General features: G+C 41.5%; 1 protein-coding gene across 1 annotated transcript; it reads right to left on the minus strand.

Annotated features, from left to right (window-relative positions):
* Positions 1-1074: 1074 nt before the first annotated feature.
* Positions 1075-14634, minus strand: arpin (actin related protein 2/3 complex inhibitor). The gene is made up of 6 exons (XM_061721214.1): positions 14414-14634; positions 7089-7164; positions 5177-5309; positions 2912-3118; positions 2139-2329; positions 1075-1410 (listed from the first exon to the last, which is right to left on the minus strand). Exons 1-6 carry the CDS (start codon positions 14503-14505, stop codon positions 1402-1404), a joined length of 708 nt encoding a protein of 235 aa, XP_061577198.1. The 5' UTR covers positions 14506-14634; the 3' UTR covers positions 1075-1401.
* Between the last annotated feature and the right edge of the window lie 84 nt (positions 14635-14718).

The raw sequence follows: 14718 nt of genomic DNA on the forward strand, positions 1-14718 counted from the left end.
AGTTCAGCTGCTCATTTAACTTTCCCCATTGTTTATTTACAGTAAAGCTGCACAGGGAGCCTAAACACCGACACCGTTTAAGTTACTGCAACATTTAACGTACCCTCAGGTATTTGTCCTCAGTACCTAAACCCAGGTTCAGATTTCAAAATATTCTAAAACCAGGGTCATGTCACAGTCAAATCGGTATAGAGTAGAGTAGGAATGCAGAGGAATCACTTGCTGATGTAATTCTGCAACCATTCTGGTTGTTTTCAATAGACGCTCTCCATTACAACTGGTTCGGTATGTTCTGTACTGGTGGAAAAGGCTGCGATTGGGCGGGGCAACCAGACGCATTTCATGAGAGAATTTTGCAAAATGATGCCTAAGTTCAGTCCCTGGCAGCAGAAACCTTTGAACTTAATCTGGGCTTCTTTCAGTGTTTATGGCTCAGTTACGGCACTGGCAAGTCGTCTGTGGGATGGGTTAAGGTCATTAACTTGGTCAAACTTTTCTTTTGGCGTGTCTTATAGCAGCGAGATCGAACCCAAATTTCATAAGCGAGTTTTGAGATCGGATTCGGCAGACGAGACATCACCGCGAGGCCCAGAGAAAATAAATCAACTGGTTACGTCAAGGCAGCCACACTCACTTTGCAGAACCCAATGTGGGCCGCAGACAACCGTGAATACTGTCCATACGGGCCAAACAGTATTTTCTATATGGGTAGCAGTCCAGAAAGCAATTCTCCCTAAAACCTAGAGAGATATTTGGGGGGAGAACGATGTCATCCAAAATCTTTATATTACAAACCTTAAGGCTCAAGAGGGGGAACAGTAGAAGAAATACTACTGAACATGTGCAGTAGGTTCCACAGTAACAGAGAAATAACCTCAACGCTAGAAACCTCGACGACTTGTGCACCCGGTGAGACATTTTCACCGAAGGGTGCAGTTTGGGTCCCGTTGTCTGTCATAGACCTATGAGGATCTTCCACTCAAACTGTTCAAAATACACAAGCGTGCAACGAGAGGTCAAATCAGCGAGTACAGAGATAGCAATAGAGCTAAATTATGCAAGAAAACTCAAATATCATTGTGAAAAATATAAAGCTTTATATCAGGAAACATGTAAGTGTGGAAAAAAAGCTCTAAATATGATGCCAGTACATGAATTAAGAATTAACTGATATACTATTGTTACAGCAATTAAAAGCAGGATCTGTCTGTGTCAGGGTCTCAATTAGAGATCCCAGGACGAGAAGAGCACCGTCTCGAAGATGCAACCAGGCCAGTCCCATTCTGCAGAGGGGACAATGTTTCAGGTCCCACAGTCACATAAGAGCGTTTAATGTCCATTCGTCCAGCCTGGAGACTGGATCAGCACCGGGAGTTCAAGCTGATGGGAGACATGGCTTCCTCAGTCATCCTGAGGGAAAAGAAAAAAGAGTGACTTATCTTTGTTTGGCTTGGTTTGATTTGGTTCTGGTTTTCCCTAGAAATCACCATCATTATGTTCTGAACAGCAGAGTTTATACCATGTTGCAGCGCATGTACAGGGATGTACCAATCACATCTGTTTGCTCCTGAGTCCGGCTCATTTGATCTTGAGTAAATGCCGATAGCGAGTCCCAATCGGATACTTTGGCAATGAACAGCTTTTTTTTTTTACCTGTCCTTTTGTGAAAGTCCCCAATTATAAACAGTAGGAGTGGTAATAAGTACATAAAAATGTATCTCCATGCAGTTTCCTGCCATCTCCACATTTATCTCTCAAATTAGTTGCTTTTAAGCTTGCAATAATAAATCCATAACAATGTAAGATTAAAATAAAAAAACATACTATAAACAGTCATTCATAACTTGTTTGTTGTAATCAGCAGATTGCTCTGATGGACACTAGGACACTTTATCTTACAGATGTGCTGTTTAGAAACTGTGTAGAAATATGTTGGTGAGTGTAAATATTGTGTGTTTAAGATTTTTTATTTTTTTCATGTTCATCGTCAAAAAGACAAAAAAACAATTTTCTTGAATATTCTGTGATGTATTTGGAACATTTTGAGGAAAGCTGCAAACTATAGGCCTAAACCAGGAAACCAAAACAACTTTTCCAACCCAGGCTCCGTCATCGGTTAGAACAGATATAACTCTCACCCATTCATCCTCCTCTGCTCCCTCTCCTCCTCCTCCTCCTCCTCCTCCTCCTCCTCCTCCTCCAGGTTTCTGAGAGACGCTGGCGTTTGCCTTGTTGGCCATAATCTTGTCCGTCCACGAGGCTCCAGCCTTCTCATCTCCAGCAAAGTTACACTTGGTCACCGTCCCACCGTCCACTTTGGCCAAAGAGACTGGGAGATGAGGAACGTTATTCATGGAGTGTGTATGCGGAGTAGCTCAAACATCTTTAAGTCCAAATCAATGATTTGTATTCAACCTTGAAATTTACATCTAAGTTGCCATAATGTTGCTCTGAATACAGCGATCTAAAAAAATCAAGCTCTGCTGTATGTTAGTTCACATCTTAGAAAGTCATATAATAACCCAAACTGACCATTAACTGCTTATTTTTGCTTTAGCCTGTATGTATTGATTATCATGTACACATTTCTTCTTTTTAAACCTTAAAACCTTCTCAGATACTTATTGGAACACTATTCCTTTTGTTGGTGTTTAATGTTTATTCTCATTTGATGGATAGGGTCGTGAGAAAAGAAAAGTAGATCCAGCTCTGAGAATTTAATTTAAAAATTAAAAAAATCATCTGGTCCTTATTGAAGCTTAAAACGAGGGAAATACAACCTCAGATGGAAAACAGCGGGTTACCTTGTCTTGTCGTTAAAGTAAAACTAAGCCAAAGTGCATGTAATCACAAAAAAATGATTCACAAATGGAATGGATCCAATGATGCTATTTTTTATTCGCAGACTCACATATGAAGGGACTGTTCCCTCTGGTCTTCAGCCGCACTTCCTGCCCCGTCTCCAGCTCCGTTCTGTCCACCTCTGACTCCGGGTACCAGAAAGCCCAGGTCCCAGCAGGTCGGTGCTTGTCGGTTATCTTAAGCAGCTCCGTTTTGTTCACCATGGCTGAAAGCTGCTCCTCAGTAATGCGGTCCGACTCCCCTTTCGCCTCGACCTCTGTGCACACAGACGACACGAAGAAGTCTTAAGAATTCTAGTCAACAAAAACCAAAGAGAGTCAAACGCCACAATTTTGACTACATTTATGCATTATTATGCTCATTTCTACATTTTATTCAATTCAATATACTTTATTGTCCCACTTGGGGAAATGTGTCTTGGACTCGACAGCTGAGCCACAGCTGAGGGAGAGATGTTGCGTGTCACACAGGTCCAGGTTGAGCAGGTTCTGTTTCTGTCCCGTTTCCAGGGAACGGTGCAGCAGGAGCAGACGCTGGAGTGGACAGCACTTAAAAAAAACTCAGCTCCCTAAAATGGTTGGTAGCAAATAAACAATGCCTCAGAAGCAGTAAATCTAAGTTGGTTACAGCCTAGTCACCCGTCTTCTGCAGCTCGTTCACTTTACATTTTCACGCTGCGTGAACAGCTGCTCTGAAAAAAACAAGCGTAATATTCTTAAATCTAGTCAATATTGTCTTATTTTAAATCAAGAATATCTCTGTCAATGAGGTAACCCTACACCTGAATGACATGACTGCAATTCTTAAAACTAAAGCAAAATGTCTTTTTTCTTTCGAGCACAACACATTATACATTTATTCACACACACTTCAACACATCACACACTCTCCAAACTGCACTCATCACTGTCTTGTCTCCTCTTTCCTACTTTTTCACTTTTCAGTGATCTTAGTCCTCTTCGGCAGAGTTTTTACTCTTTATTTTTCTCTCTTCTTTCTCATTTCATTTCTTGAGGGACTAATAAAACATAGTACAAGAAGGGTGGTGCAACACTCATGCGCAGATACACAAAAAAAAAACCCAAACCTTTGTTTGAAGATTAAAATGCATATGCATGCTTTAGGTTTTTACTAAACTTGGTATTAACCATTAATATATATATATACTGACAAGGGTTAAAAAAAAAAACTAAAGCAAAATAATTTCAAGTAGTTTTCCCATTTTCTTGAAACAAAGTTTCATTTACTTTCTTTGTCATACACCTGCTCTCAGACCCCAACCCAAGGTGAGAACTCTTAACTCCTACCGCTTCCATAACGACTCATATATTTTCATAACATATTGGAGAATTTAAAATATCCCGTATCCAGCTGTTGTTGGAATACTACCATGTTTACTTTACAAAAAGTAAAATCTGCTGTATATCACAGGCCATCCCCAGCAGGATACAGCCCGTCCTACGGAGCCTCTGACTGGGCTGAATTTGTGGTTTGGAGCAAATCTGAAGTTCAGTATGGGGACGATCCCGACTGGTGCAGAGGGAGCCCTCCGTGGTTTATTTAATCTGCACCAGAGGATATTCAGACAGGTGGAAGTATCTGTTAGTATAAACTGCTAAATTGGACCATACATTGCGAGCTAACCACCTGGACTAAAATGATATGACCAAACCCACATTTATACGATTTAACGTACGGCTTCACTGGTCACTTCACTTATTAGTTGGATTACTCACTTCACAGAAAAGTCAGACGGATCATTCATACAGAAACGTGTCAAAGGATCATAGCAAGGTACTCTTTTTTAAATGAAAAATAAATGAGAGGAAGATGAAGGACAGAACATCGGAGGAGGAGGGGGAGGAGGAAATGATGGGGAGAACAGAGATGAAGAAGTACAGAGAGCAGACAGAGGAGGCTAAAAGGGGCCCAGAGGAAGAGCAGCGGAGAAAAGGACGGAGAAAAAAACGTTTTGATCTTGTTATTCTTAGGAATCCAATCATGGAGGGCCAGGTTTTAACAGATGCTGCGGAAGCTGCTTTGCTTCAAAATCAATATCTGGTTCATTTTCCGTGATTTCAGAGGACCTGGAGCGGAGGAGTGGAGCGAGGATTGGACGACCTTGACTCCCTCTGTGACCCTAAACATCCCCGTTTACAGCAGGCCTTCACCGCTCCAGAGTCTCAAAAGTTAAGGTGACGAATTTCAGTCTGACACGTCAAAGCTTCCATGCACAATTCGGGATTCAGAAAAATATACTTGTGCATGGTAACGTTCAGAGAGCACAGGAAGACGGCTAACGCTGTCTACTCACTGTAGGACGACATGAGGAAACCCGTGTTGACCTTCCTGGTGTCGCTGAAGTTGGGCTCCACCTCCGCCCCGCTGGCATCAAACTGCCTCTGATGTATGCGGCTGGGTTTGATGAACAGCGCGTAGAAGCGGAACTGCCAGGGACACCAGATAAAAGCAATCATCTACAAATCACTTCATCTGGGCTCACGTTTTACTCTGACGTGCCTGCAGGGGTTTCTCCTCGTGGCCAAACTTTTTTGTCAAATTCAGTTTGAAGTCAGTGTTCGCTTCACTCTGTAACGTCTGTAACTATACAACAATTTAGAGACAAAACCTCAATGTTTCAGCCAACTATCAACCGCTTTAACCACATCGGTCACCAATGGTCAACATCTTAACTTCTCTTTACCATTTCATTATCATCTTTAATCAAGTACCTGTACTGACCATTTATACAATATTTAAATAAGCAGTTAAAGCCAATTCATTTGACCTCTTTCAAATGACCTAACTTTTTCTATCTCAGCTATTTAATCTCTAATTTCAGGTCATTGTTGAAACTTCTGGTGGATGTTCATGCAATCTCATCTGTAACGTTTGAGCCAACTCAATATGATCATTTGTTTTCCCTCAAATTTTGATTTCACTTTCTGTGCGTAGCGATAATCTGATTGATGAGGTGTTGTGTCATTTTGTGTGAATAAAGTTAGAATTATACTAATACCATGAATGCTACACGTACTCAAGAATCCATATGATTGCAAGAAGACTGCTGCAACAGGGAGGAAGTAAACCAAGCAAAGCTTCCTTATATATAAAGATTTCCCGTTACATCATAAAACAATCAACACCAGCCCATATCACTGATCCTCCTGGCTGGACTCTGCCTTGGAGGTCAAAAGAAAAGCTCCACCTGTCAAGAGGTTGAGATCCGGTGACGATGCCACCTGGACGTGTCCATGGGGAGGTGTTTCACTAATAAAACTCTTTCTGTCCTGCCCTCTCTTGCGCTAAAGGAAACATTTGGACTGTGTTCCCCCGCCTGTTTTAAATGCCATGGAAAACTATGTATTTCTCTGGTAGGAGTTCATGTTGGACATTTTGATTCCCAGCTTCCAGACCCTGAACCTGAATGTGATGGGACTCGTGTTTAACGGACCAGTTTAATATGGAAGAGTATTAGGGGAAGATTTTTTTTTATTGTGCACTTCGAGAAAAAAGTCGAAATGTCGAGATTAATGTTGAAATACAATTTCAAGAATAAAGTCGAAATTTCGAGAATAAAGTTGAAATAAAATTTCGTGAATGAAGTGGAAATGTCTCCTCTGGCCCATCAAATCCAGTTAGGAGAGCGACTGATAGCTATGCACGCAGCAGCCGTAACTAACTAACTAACTTACATCCTTGGAGTGTAACGTTAAGGGTACGTTTCTGAAGTTATGCAACTTCATATGTGTGATATGTGTTTCAAATCAATATCGTAAAGCCAATTCTTGTATTCTGAACCTTGTTGTTCAACTATATTAACGAAATTTTGACTTTTTTCTCAACTTTCGACATTTTTCTCATAGTGAATAATAAATAATAAAATAATAAAAAAATCTTCCTCCTCTAAAATATTATTTTTATTTTTCTCCTTCCTGGCCCTAATACTCTCCCGTAAGTTTACACTGTTCACCACAGAGGGAATGAAAAACTCTTGTGTGACAAATAACAGGTTCTTGTTTGTCACATCATTGCCGTCATGTATTCCCTAGCACAGCAAACTTAAAGACTAAACAGCCTCTTTTCAAGTTAGAATAAAGAAAATCAGCAGATGCTGCATTTCATGGTTACAAATACGCCTCCAGAGTGGCTTTGCAGTCACCCGACGAGCGATGGTACCAGACTCCTACAGCGGTGAGACACCCCGGCTGGATTTGCTGTGGTACCTTTTGACCTTTGGTGTCGCTGAGTGAATGTCTGGACACGTCCAGAAGCTTTCCTTCCAGCAGAACTCCTGGACCGCTGGATGAGAAAGAAAAGAAAGTAAAGATGAATTCTGTGCATCATTATTGGAAACTGATTCTTCTCTTTCTGGAGAACAGGAAAGAGCCTCCAACGACATCAACAACATGTTCCTGAAGTGGTAACGTCGGTACCTCTGGAGTAGCGCTACACTCAACTTCCCAAGACACAAGGATAAACTCAGTAAGCACTGGCTCAGGTCTTCAAGTGTCTTCTGAATGGGTGAATCCTTGTAGGAAGTAGGAACTCTCACTACCCGGAGTCATGGAGACTAGGCCTGTGTTGAAAAAATAGATTTTTCCGATTCTAAATTGACTCTCATATTAATTCCTAAAAATCGATATGCATGTCTAAAGATCCATTTTTTTTTTCATCATTACATTCCAACTTTTGGTATTATTTTGTTTATGCCCAAAAAAGGAATGTTTTGTTGGACACAAGAATAACTGGTGCCATGTTTTTGCCTTTACATACAGTCAGTCCGGAAAGTATTCAGAACGCTTCACTTTTCCCACATTCTTTTATGTTACAGCCCTATTGATAATAGGAATAAATTCTTTTTTTTTTCTCCTCAGAATTCTACACAAAACACCCCATAATGACAACATGAAAGAAGTTTTGATGCGACATTTGTAAATTAATTAAAAATAAAAATAACAAGAAATCATATGAGTATAAGTATTCATAACGTTTGCTTAATACTTTGTAGAAGCTCCTCTGGCAGCAATTACAGCCTCAAGTCTTTTTGAATAGGTTGCTACAACTTTGGCACACTTATTCTTGGGCAGTTTTGCCCATTCTTCCTTACAGACCCTCTCAAGCTCCATCAGGTTGGATGGGGAGCGTCGGTGTACAGCCATTTTCAGATCTCTCCAGAGATGTTCGATGGGATTCAGGTCTGGGCTCTGGCTGGGCCACTCAAGGACATTGACATGGTTGTTCTGAAGCCACTGCTTTGATATTTTGGCTGTGTGCTTTGGGTCGTTGTCCTGCTGAAAGATAAATTGTCTATATTTCATTATGTACTGTCTTGGGGTTACATTTGCATAAAATGCTAAAAACCAAATTCTCAAAATGTTTTAAATCAATGGAAATGGAAAAGATTTAAACGGAATCTGGGAAAAAATTAAACTGATTTCATACGTCCTCTGTTTGCTGCCCTGGATCTGTTTGATAATTCTGCCCCACACGATGTTTCTGAAAGCAGTTATATCAGCATTCTGGGAGGTGATTGGTACTTACAGTTATTATTAGCTTCAAAACTTGCTGTTGAATCTCAATATAATACTAGTATTCTTATGCTGGATAACTACACAGTCATATAATTCATGCAAAAGCTAAAAAAACAGTTTTAATAACCCAAATCGATATCGGAATAGAATCAAATCAAATCTTGATAATCGATTCTGAGTCTTAAGAACCGGAATCAAATCAATTCTTGATATTTGAATCGATCCCCAGCCCTACTGGAGACTATAAAGACACACCCAGGGGCGGACTTACCATGAGGCAAAACTAGGCGGTTGCCTAGGGCCCCAAGTTCCTGAGGGGCCCCCTAAGATTCCTCATACACTTATGGTTAATACAGTTATTACTTATTTACGCATATTAGTTATATTTATGAATTCCTCTCTCTAAAATGCCAGCAGTATACGTGTCGTATTATGTGTGTCGGGGCCCTCTCCTTCAGTGTCCACTACATTGGATCAGTCCATCTTACTGCACATGTGCAGAACGGGTCTAAGAAAACGGTGGCAAAACGAAAACAAACAGCGCAAAGTGGCGAGAGAGGAAGAGGAGAGTACAGTAATCGAGAAGAGAAAACACAACACAACACAGGGATGAAAAGAAGCTACCCCAGTGGGGCTGAAAAGAGGAGGAAGAAGGAAGAAAAAAAAACATTTACGTTGATTACTATCGTTATCTAGTGAAATCAGTGAGCAGGAAGTGGAGCAGTCGTCCAATAATCAAGGGTGTGGCGGTTTGAATTTCGCTCTCTCACTTCATAGTGTCCTTGGGCAAAAAAAAATGTATTGTATGTATGTCATTCATCCTAAGTATTTTATCAGAGAATAGTATTCTGTCTTTTCATTTCAGAGGGCCCCATGCCTGCCTTCGCCTTGAGCCCCACATTTCTTAACTGCGCCACTGGACACACCACTTTCTTATGTAAGACAGAGCCAGCGATGTTTCTCTGAGACTGAACAAGCAGGAAGAGACTGCAGAGCTTTTGGACAGCAGATATAATAATCTTGTCACTGTGAAGCAGCATCTTAGCATGCAGACACTGAGGTGTTGTAGGTTTCTGTCCAGAGTCCACCTGTTACCTGCTGATGCTGCCAGTGACATCATCAGCTCCCTTGTTGCCGGGCCACAAATACAACAACACACAATAACACACCGGTACATTTACGGTGCTCTCTCTGCTATTATTCCTGCTTTCAAATGTATTTTAGTTAATCATTTGTATATTTTTCATTAAAACATTTACTGAAATATAATTGAATGGAGCGGAAAAATGGGAGCAGGCGCCTTGCCACCATGAGTCATAGTTTGAAATATTTGGCTGCAGTTGATGGCAGTTTGTCGACTAACATGCTGGAGAGCGGTACATTAATGTCATGATGGGCTGTATTTATGCAAGTTGGTGATTTTGATCAAGATAACTGTTTCCTGGAAGCTGACAAGTAATGCTGGTCAATCAACAAGCTTGCAATGCCATCGGGGAGGTTCCCAAAGTCCATTCTGCTGCAGGAGCACGAGCTCAAACCCGTCACTGGGAATTGAATGGATTAATAAAGAGCATGTGTGCCATTTAACTTTTCTTTGTAACCACCACATCAGAAGACTCCTTATCTTTTTGTTCCAACTTTACAAAAAGCAGGTTAAACTTTTTTTTTTTTGGTACTTTTATTTACAGCTTCATTTCTTTGACGTTTGCCTTCACAGTTTCTCTTTGGTCGTGTCAGGTGTTTGTATTCGTGTGTTTCACACTGTAACTGACTCGGCCCTGGAAGTGCACGGACAGCTCGGATGATTTCCGCCCAGAACAGAGTCAACTTTTGGCCAGTTGTCATGCGTGAAGGCCGTTTTGGCTTTTGGTCAGTGTTACGTCCCCAGGGCCAAGACACGGCATGTCCAACACCCATGACGCTTATTTTGAGGATTGTGAAAGCTATTGGTTACATAAAAACCAACCAGATATAATTGAGGATAAGAGTGAAAACAAACAAAAAACCTTGGGGAGAGTGATGAACGGACGTGGGCCCAAAATCAGCGTCTTATTTAGGTCCCACTTGGGCCAAACACACAAGTGAACCCAAGTGGGGAATTCACAGGGGGCCAAAGGGGAGCCAGCGAACGATCACATCTGGAGATCAATATGGGTGGGCCCCGCGCACAAACACTGGCGGGGAAGAGACTGTCGTCACTGGACAGGTTCCCAGACCACAACAGCTGCTTCTTCTTCCAACAGTCACATAAACCTCACGCAGAACTCCTCAGTTTACACATATGCAATACTTATGCTGAATAAAAATAAACATCAGGATTTTGGTTGCGTTTCATTAAAATGTCTGATGTCTGTCACAACAAAAAAAAAAAAAAAAAAGAAAAAGAAACCAGTAAAGGTCACTTCTCTGGGAAAGGTAATGAATAGTTGAAAACAGAAAACATTGTGTGAAAAAGTCTTCATGCAGGTGATGGATGAACAGCATTGAGAGTGCTCCTTCTCAACATGCAGGCTTCCTACAGATCACTGAACGCTGCAGGAAAACTCAATATCGAAAAAAAAAAGAAAAGAAACGCCATGTTGTCAGACGGGATAGCTGGAAGATGGTGGGTGGAGTGACTCATAACAAGTAAAATGAATCAAGATGTTTAAATGAAAATGGAAGCAGTGTTTATAAAGCCATTTGTGATTTTCGACATGTTTGTGGAACAACTTGACCTCGCTGTACCGCCTGTAACACGAGGACTGAGCTGGAACAGCTTCCCTGGTGATCTAAACCAAAGAGAAAGCTCCCTGAGCAGCACGAGCTCACGTTTGCAGAACGACTGTGAAACCTAACCTGGCATGGAGAAACGTGGAGGGCAAGCGTGCATTCAAAAATCCAATTGTTCAACTTCATCAGTTTGCAAGTTGCAAAGTTCGTCATCAGTTCTTCCAGTTACAGCTGCACACAGTCAGGGGTTTCGTAGGATCGTCAGCAGGTCTGTGATGAAGCAATTATACCCAACAGCTGCTGCTGGCCGTGTAGGTGGAAACTGGGTCGTTAACTGAAACTGAACCAGCTGTGCAGGAGCCTTGAACAAGGCGAGGAGCTGCAGAACTCCGAGGTGAGGGAGAGTGTTGCGTCTCCGGTCGAACACCACGGTGAGACTGGATGCAGCAACAAGTCTCTCAGGTTAAAAAAATGGGCAATGCTGAGGACCAAAGGCATGACGGTACCCCGAGGAAATGCACTGATGCCGTCAGGACCCAGGTACAGCCATCTGCTGTCCAGAGAAGTTGGGCCACAAGTGATCTTTATTGGAGAATTACAGACACATAGAAACTAAGGAGCGGAAAAATGGGAGCAGGCGCCCTGCCACCATGAGTCATAGTTTGAAATATTTGGCTGCAGTTGATGGCAGTTTGTCCACTAACATGCTGGAGAGCGGTACATTAATGTCATGATGGGCTGTATTTATGCAAGTTGGTGATTTTGATCAAGATAACTGTTTCCTGGAAGCTGACAAGTAATGCTGGTCAATCAACAAGCTTGCAATGCCATCGGGGAGGTTCCCAAAGTCCATTCTGCTGCAGGAGCACGAGCTCAAACCCGTCACTGGGAACTATCATCAGGGAAGGGGGGGGCATGGCCCCGGCCCCCCAGAGCTGTACAGGATTATATGGAGAGACGCGAGGCCAACATCAACACAGTATCTGCTGTCAGGTCTCCAAGATATCTGGAACAACGTGTCTTTGAGTTCATTCAAAAACTGTGTACCCAGAAGAGCGGATGCAGTTTGGAAGGCAAAGTTTTTGATTTTACTTTTCTTTTATTTATTTATTTATATATATATATATATATATATATATATATATATATATATATATATATATGTGTGTGTGTGTGTGTGTGTGTTTGCTCACTGCATTACATTTTGATACATCTTATATTGTTGACAGATTTCTTCACACTTGCCTAAGTCTTTTTCACATGTGCATTAGATTTATAGACCGTTCAGTCTTAGGGCTGGGGATCGATTCAAATGTCAAGATTCGATTCAGAAACGATTATCAAGATTCGATTCCGATATTGATTTGGGTTAGTGTTATTAAAACTGTTTTTTGAGCTGTTGCATGAATTATATGACTGTGTAGTTATGCAACATACTAATACTAGTATTATATTGAGATTCAACAGCAGTTTTGGCAGCTAATGATGCTGTAAGGACCAATCAGCTCCCAGTATGCTGCTTTCAGAAACATTGTGTGGGCCAGAATTACCAAACAGATCCAGGGCAGCAAACAGAGATAGGGCCCTATGAAATCGGTTTTATTTTTCCCCCACATTCCATTTAAATCTATTAAATTTAAATCTTTTTTTCAGTTTTTAAATTTTGAGAATTAGCATTTTAGCATTTTATGCAAATGTAACCCCCAAGACAGTATATAAAGTAATGAAATATAGACAATTTATGCAATAACTGAAAACTTTAATGTTTTCATAACTTTAAACATATTTAAAGGCAAAAACATGGCACCAGTTATTCTCGTGTCCAACAAAACATTCCTTTTTTGGGCATAAACAAAAAAATACCAAAAGTTGGAATGTAATGATGAAAAAAAAATCGATCTTAAGACATACGAATCGATTTAGAATCGGAAAATTGTTTTTTTCAACACAGGCCTATTCAGTCTGCAATGTATATTCAGTCACTTATTAAGTATAGAGGGTAATTTTATTGTAATTTACTAAAAATAAATGTTGAGTGTTGAAAACTTTTATACTGAAAAGTGGAGAAAACTGCATGTTGTTGCTCTTGGTTGTCACGTGACGCCAAAAATATGCTACCTAGTGGTTTTCTACCTTTGCAGAGCTACAATTTTACTGTGTTTTACTCCCTATAGCCCACTTCATTTTCCCCAAAGTGGTTCTTGTCTCTTGCCAGGCCGTCATTGTAAATAAGAATGTGTTCTTAATGACCTGCCTGGTTAAATGAAGGCAAATGACTGAATGAATATCAAATAAAGCAGTGGTCCTCACTCTTGGTCCTGCATGTTTTTGATGTTTCCCTGCTCCAGTAAACCCTGATACAGATGACTGTGTCACCAACAGAACTGTTACTGTGCAGACCTGGAGGAAAGATTGGTGATGACCACTATTAATTAGAATATGGTGTGTTGATGCAGGGAAACATCACAAACATGCAGGACAGCGGCTCTCGAGGACCAGGAGTGAGGACCACTGAAATAAAGCGATAGAATTGTTGTTTTTCTCTTTATTGTATAATGTTCACAAAGTGTAATGCAATTCGTGTCATGGGAAGTGTATTTTGAAGGATCAAATACTCAACATCCCACATTATCCATTTTACATCGTGCAAGTAATCATGGACGTGCCCATCAAACTTTGAAAATCCACTGTGCGCATGCGCAGAACCACAAAGTATCATTTCTCGGCAGGGAGCAAGGATTGGCAGAACACCGGTGTGTCACACACTGCCGAGATAGTTTTGCTTTAGTTGGCGATTTGAGGTGTAAACAATCCCAACCCGTTCACTGAGGACGTATGCTGCGTTCCATTAACCTCGGAAGTCGGAACTGGGAACTGGGAATGACGTCCCAGCCGAGTTATCAGCGTTCCAGTTACAAAGTAGCTAAACCAGTTTGTAGTTCGCATATACCACATGAAAAATGTAAATTACACTATAGCAGCATATATATGCCTAACAATGCTTGTATACGACTGATTTAGTGTGACCAAAACTAGAATGAAGTGCTACGAATTTTTACAGAGCTCTCTTCTACTGTTTACAACCGGGGCAGCCATCTTGGAATGTGAACTCGGGGGTGGTGAAGACTCTCCCACTTTCCCAGTGGGAAATCCCACTTCGAGGGGCGTTCCAGTTGAAAAATCCAACTGGGAACTGGGAAATCCCCACTTCCGAGGACAAATGGAACGCGGCATGATAACGTGTAGTTTTCTCCGCGGGTTGGGTGCTGCCCCCGCCCTGCGCGGGCGTCGTGCGGAGTCCATACCTGTCGTACTCCGAGGGCGACCACTCCCGGTCCAGCCGCTCGCTGTGTACCGGTTTGTTCTGCAAACACGCGTCGTGATAGATTCGGCTCATTTCCAGGAAAACTCTTGTCCTTCCCCGCTGCGAGAAATTATTTTTCCTGCTTCCAAACTTCCTGCTCGTTCACGTAATCCTGGGAGGTGCGTTCGTTTCCCACTATCACAGCTGCCGGCAGCGAGGCGGAGAAAAGACACAACTAGGAAACGAAACGAAAAAAAAGAGGAACCCCAAAGAAGAGATATATCGAACACCCTGAGCATCGTCACA

This window comes from Cololabis saira, chromosome 5, assembly GCF_033807715.1.
Source record: "Cololabis saira isolate AMF1-May2022 chromosome 5, fColSai1.1, whole genome shotgun sequence".
Lineage (NCBI taxonomy): Eukaryota > Metazoa > Chordata > Actinopteri > Beloniformes > Belonidae > Cololabis > Cololabis saira.

Excerpts from the sequence above, each read along its gene's own strand:
- arpin (XM_061721214.1), bottom strand. The coding sequence starts at position 14,505 with ATGAGCCGAATCTATCACGACGCGTGTTTGCAGAACAAACCGGTACAC. Across the intron at positions 7,165-14,413 it reads TCGCCCTCGGAGTACGACAG|CGGTCCAGGAGTTCTGCTGG; the intron begins GTATGGACTCCG and ends TTTCTCATCCAG. Across the intron at positions 2,330-2,911 it reads AGGGAACAGTCCCTTCATAT|TCTCTTTGGCCAAAGTGGAC; the intron begins GTGAGTCTGCGA and ends CTCATCTCCCAG.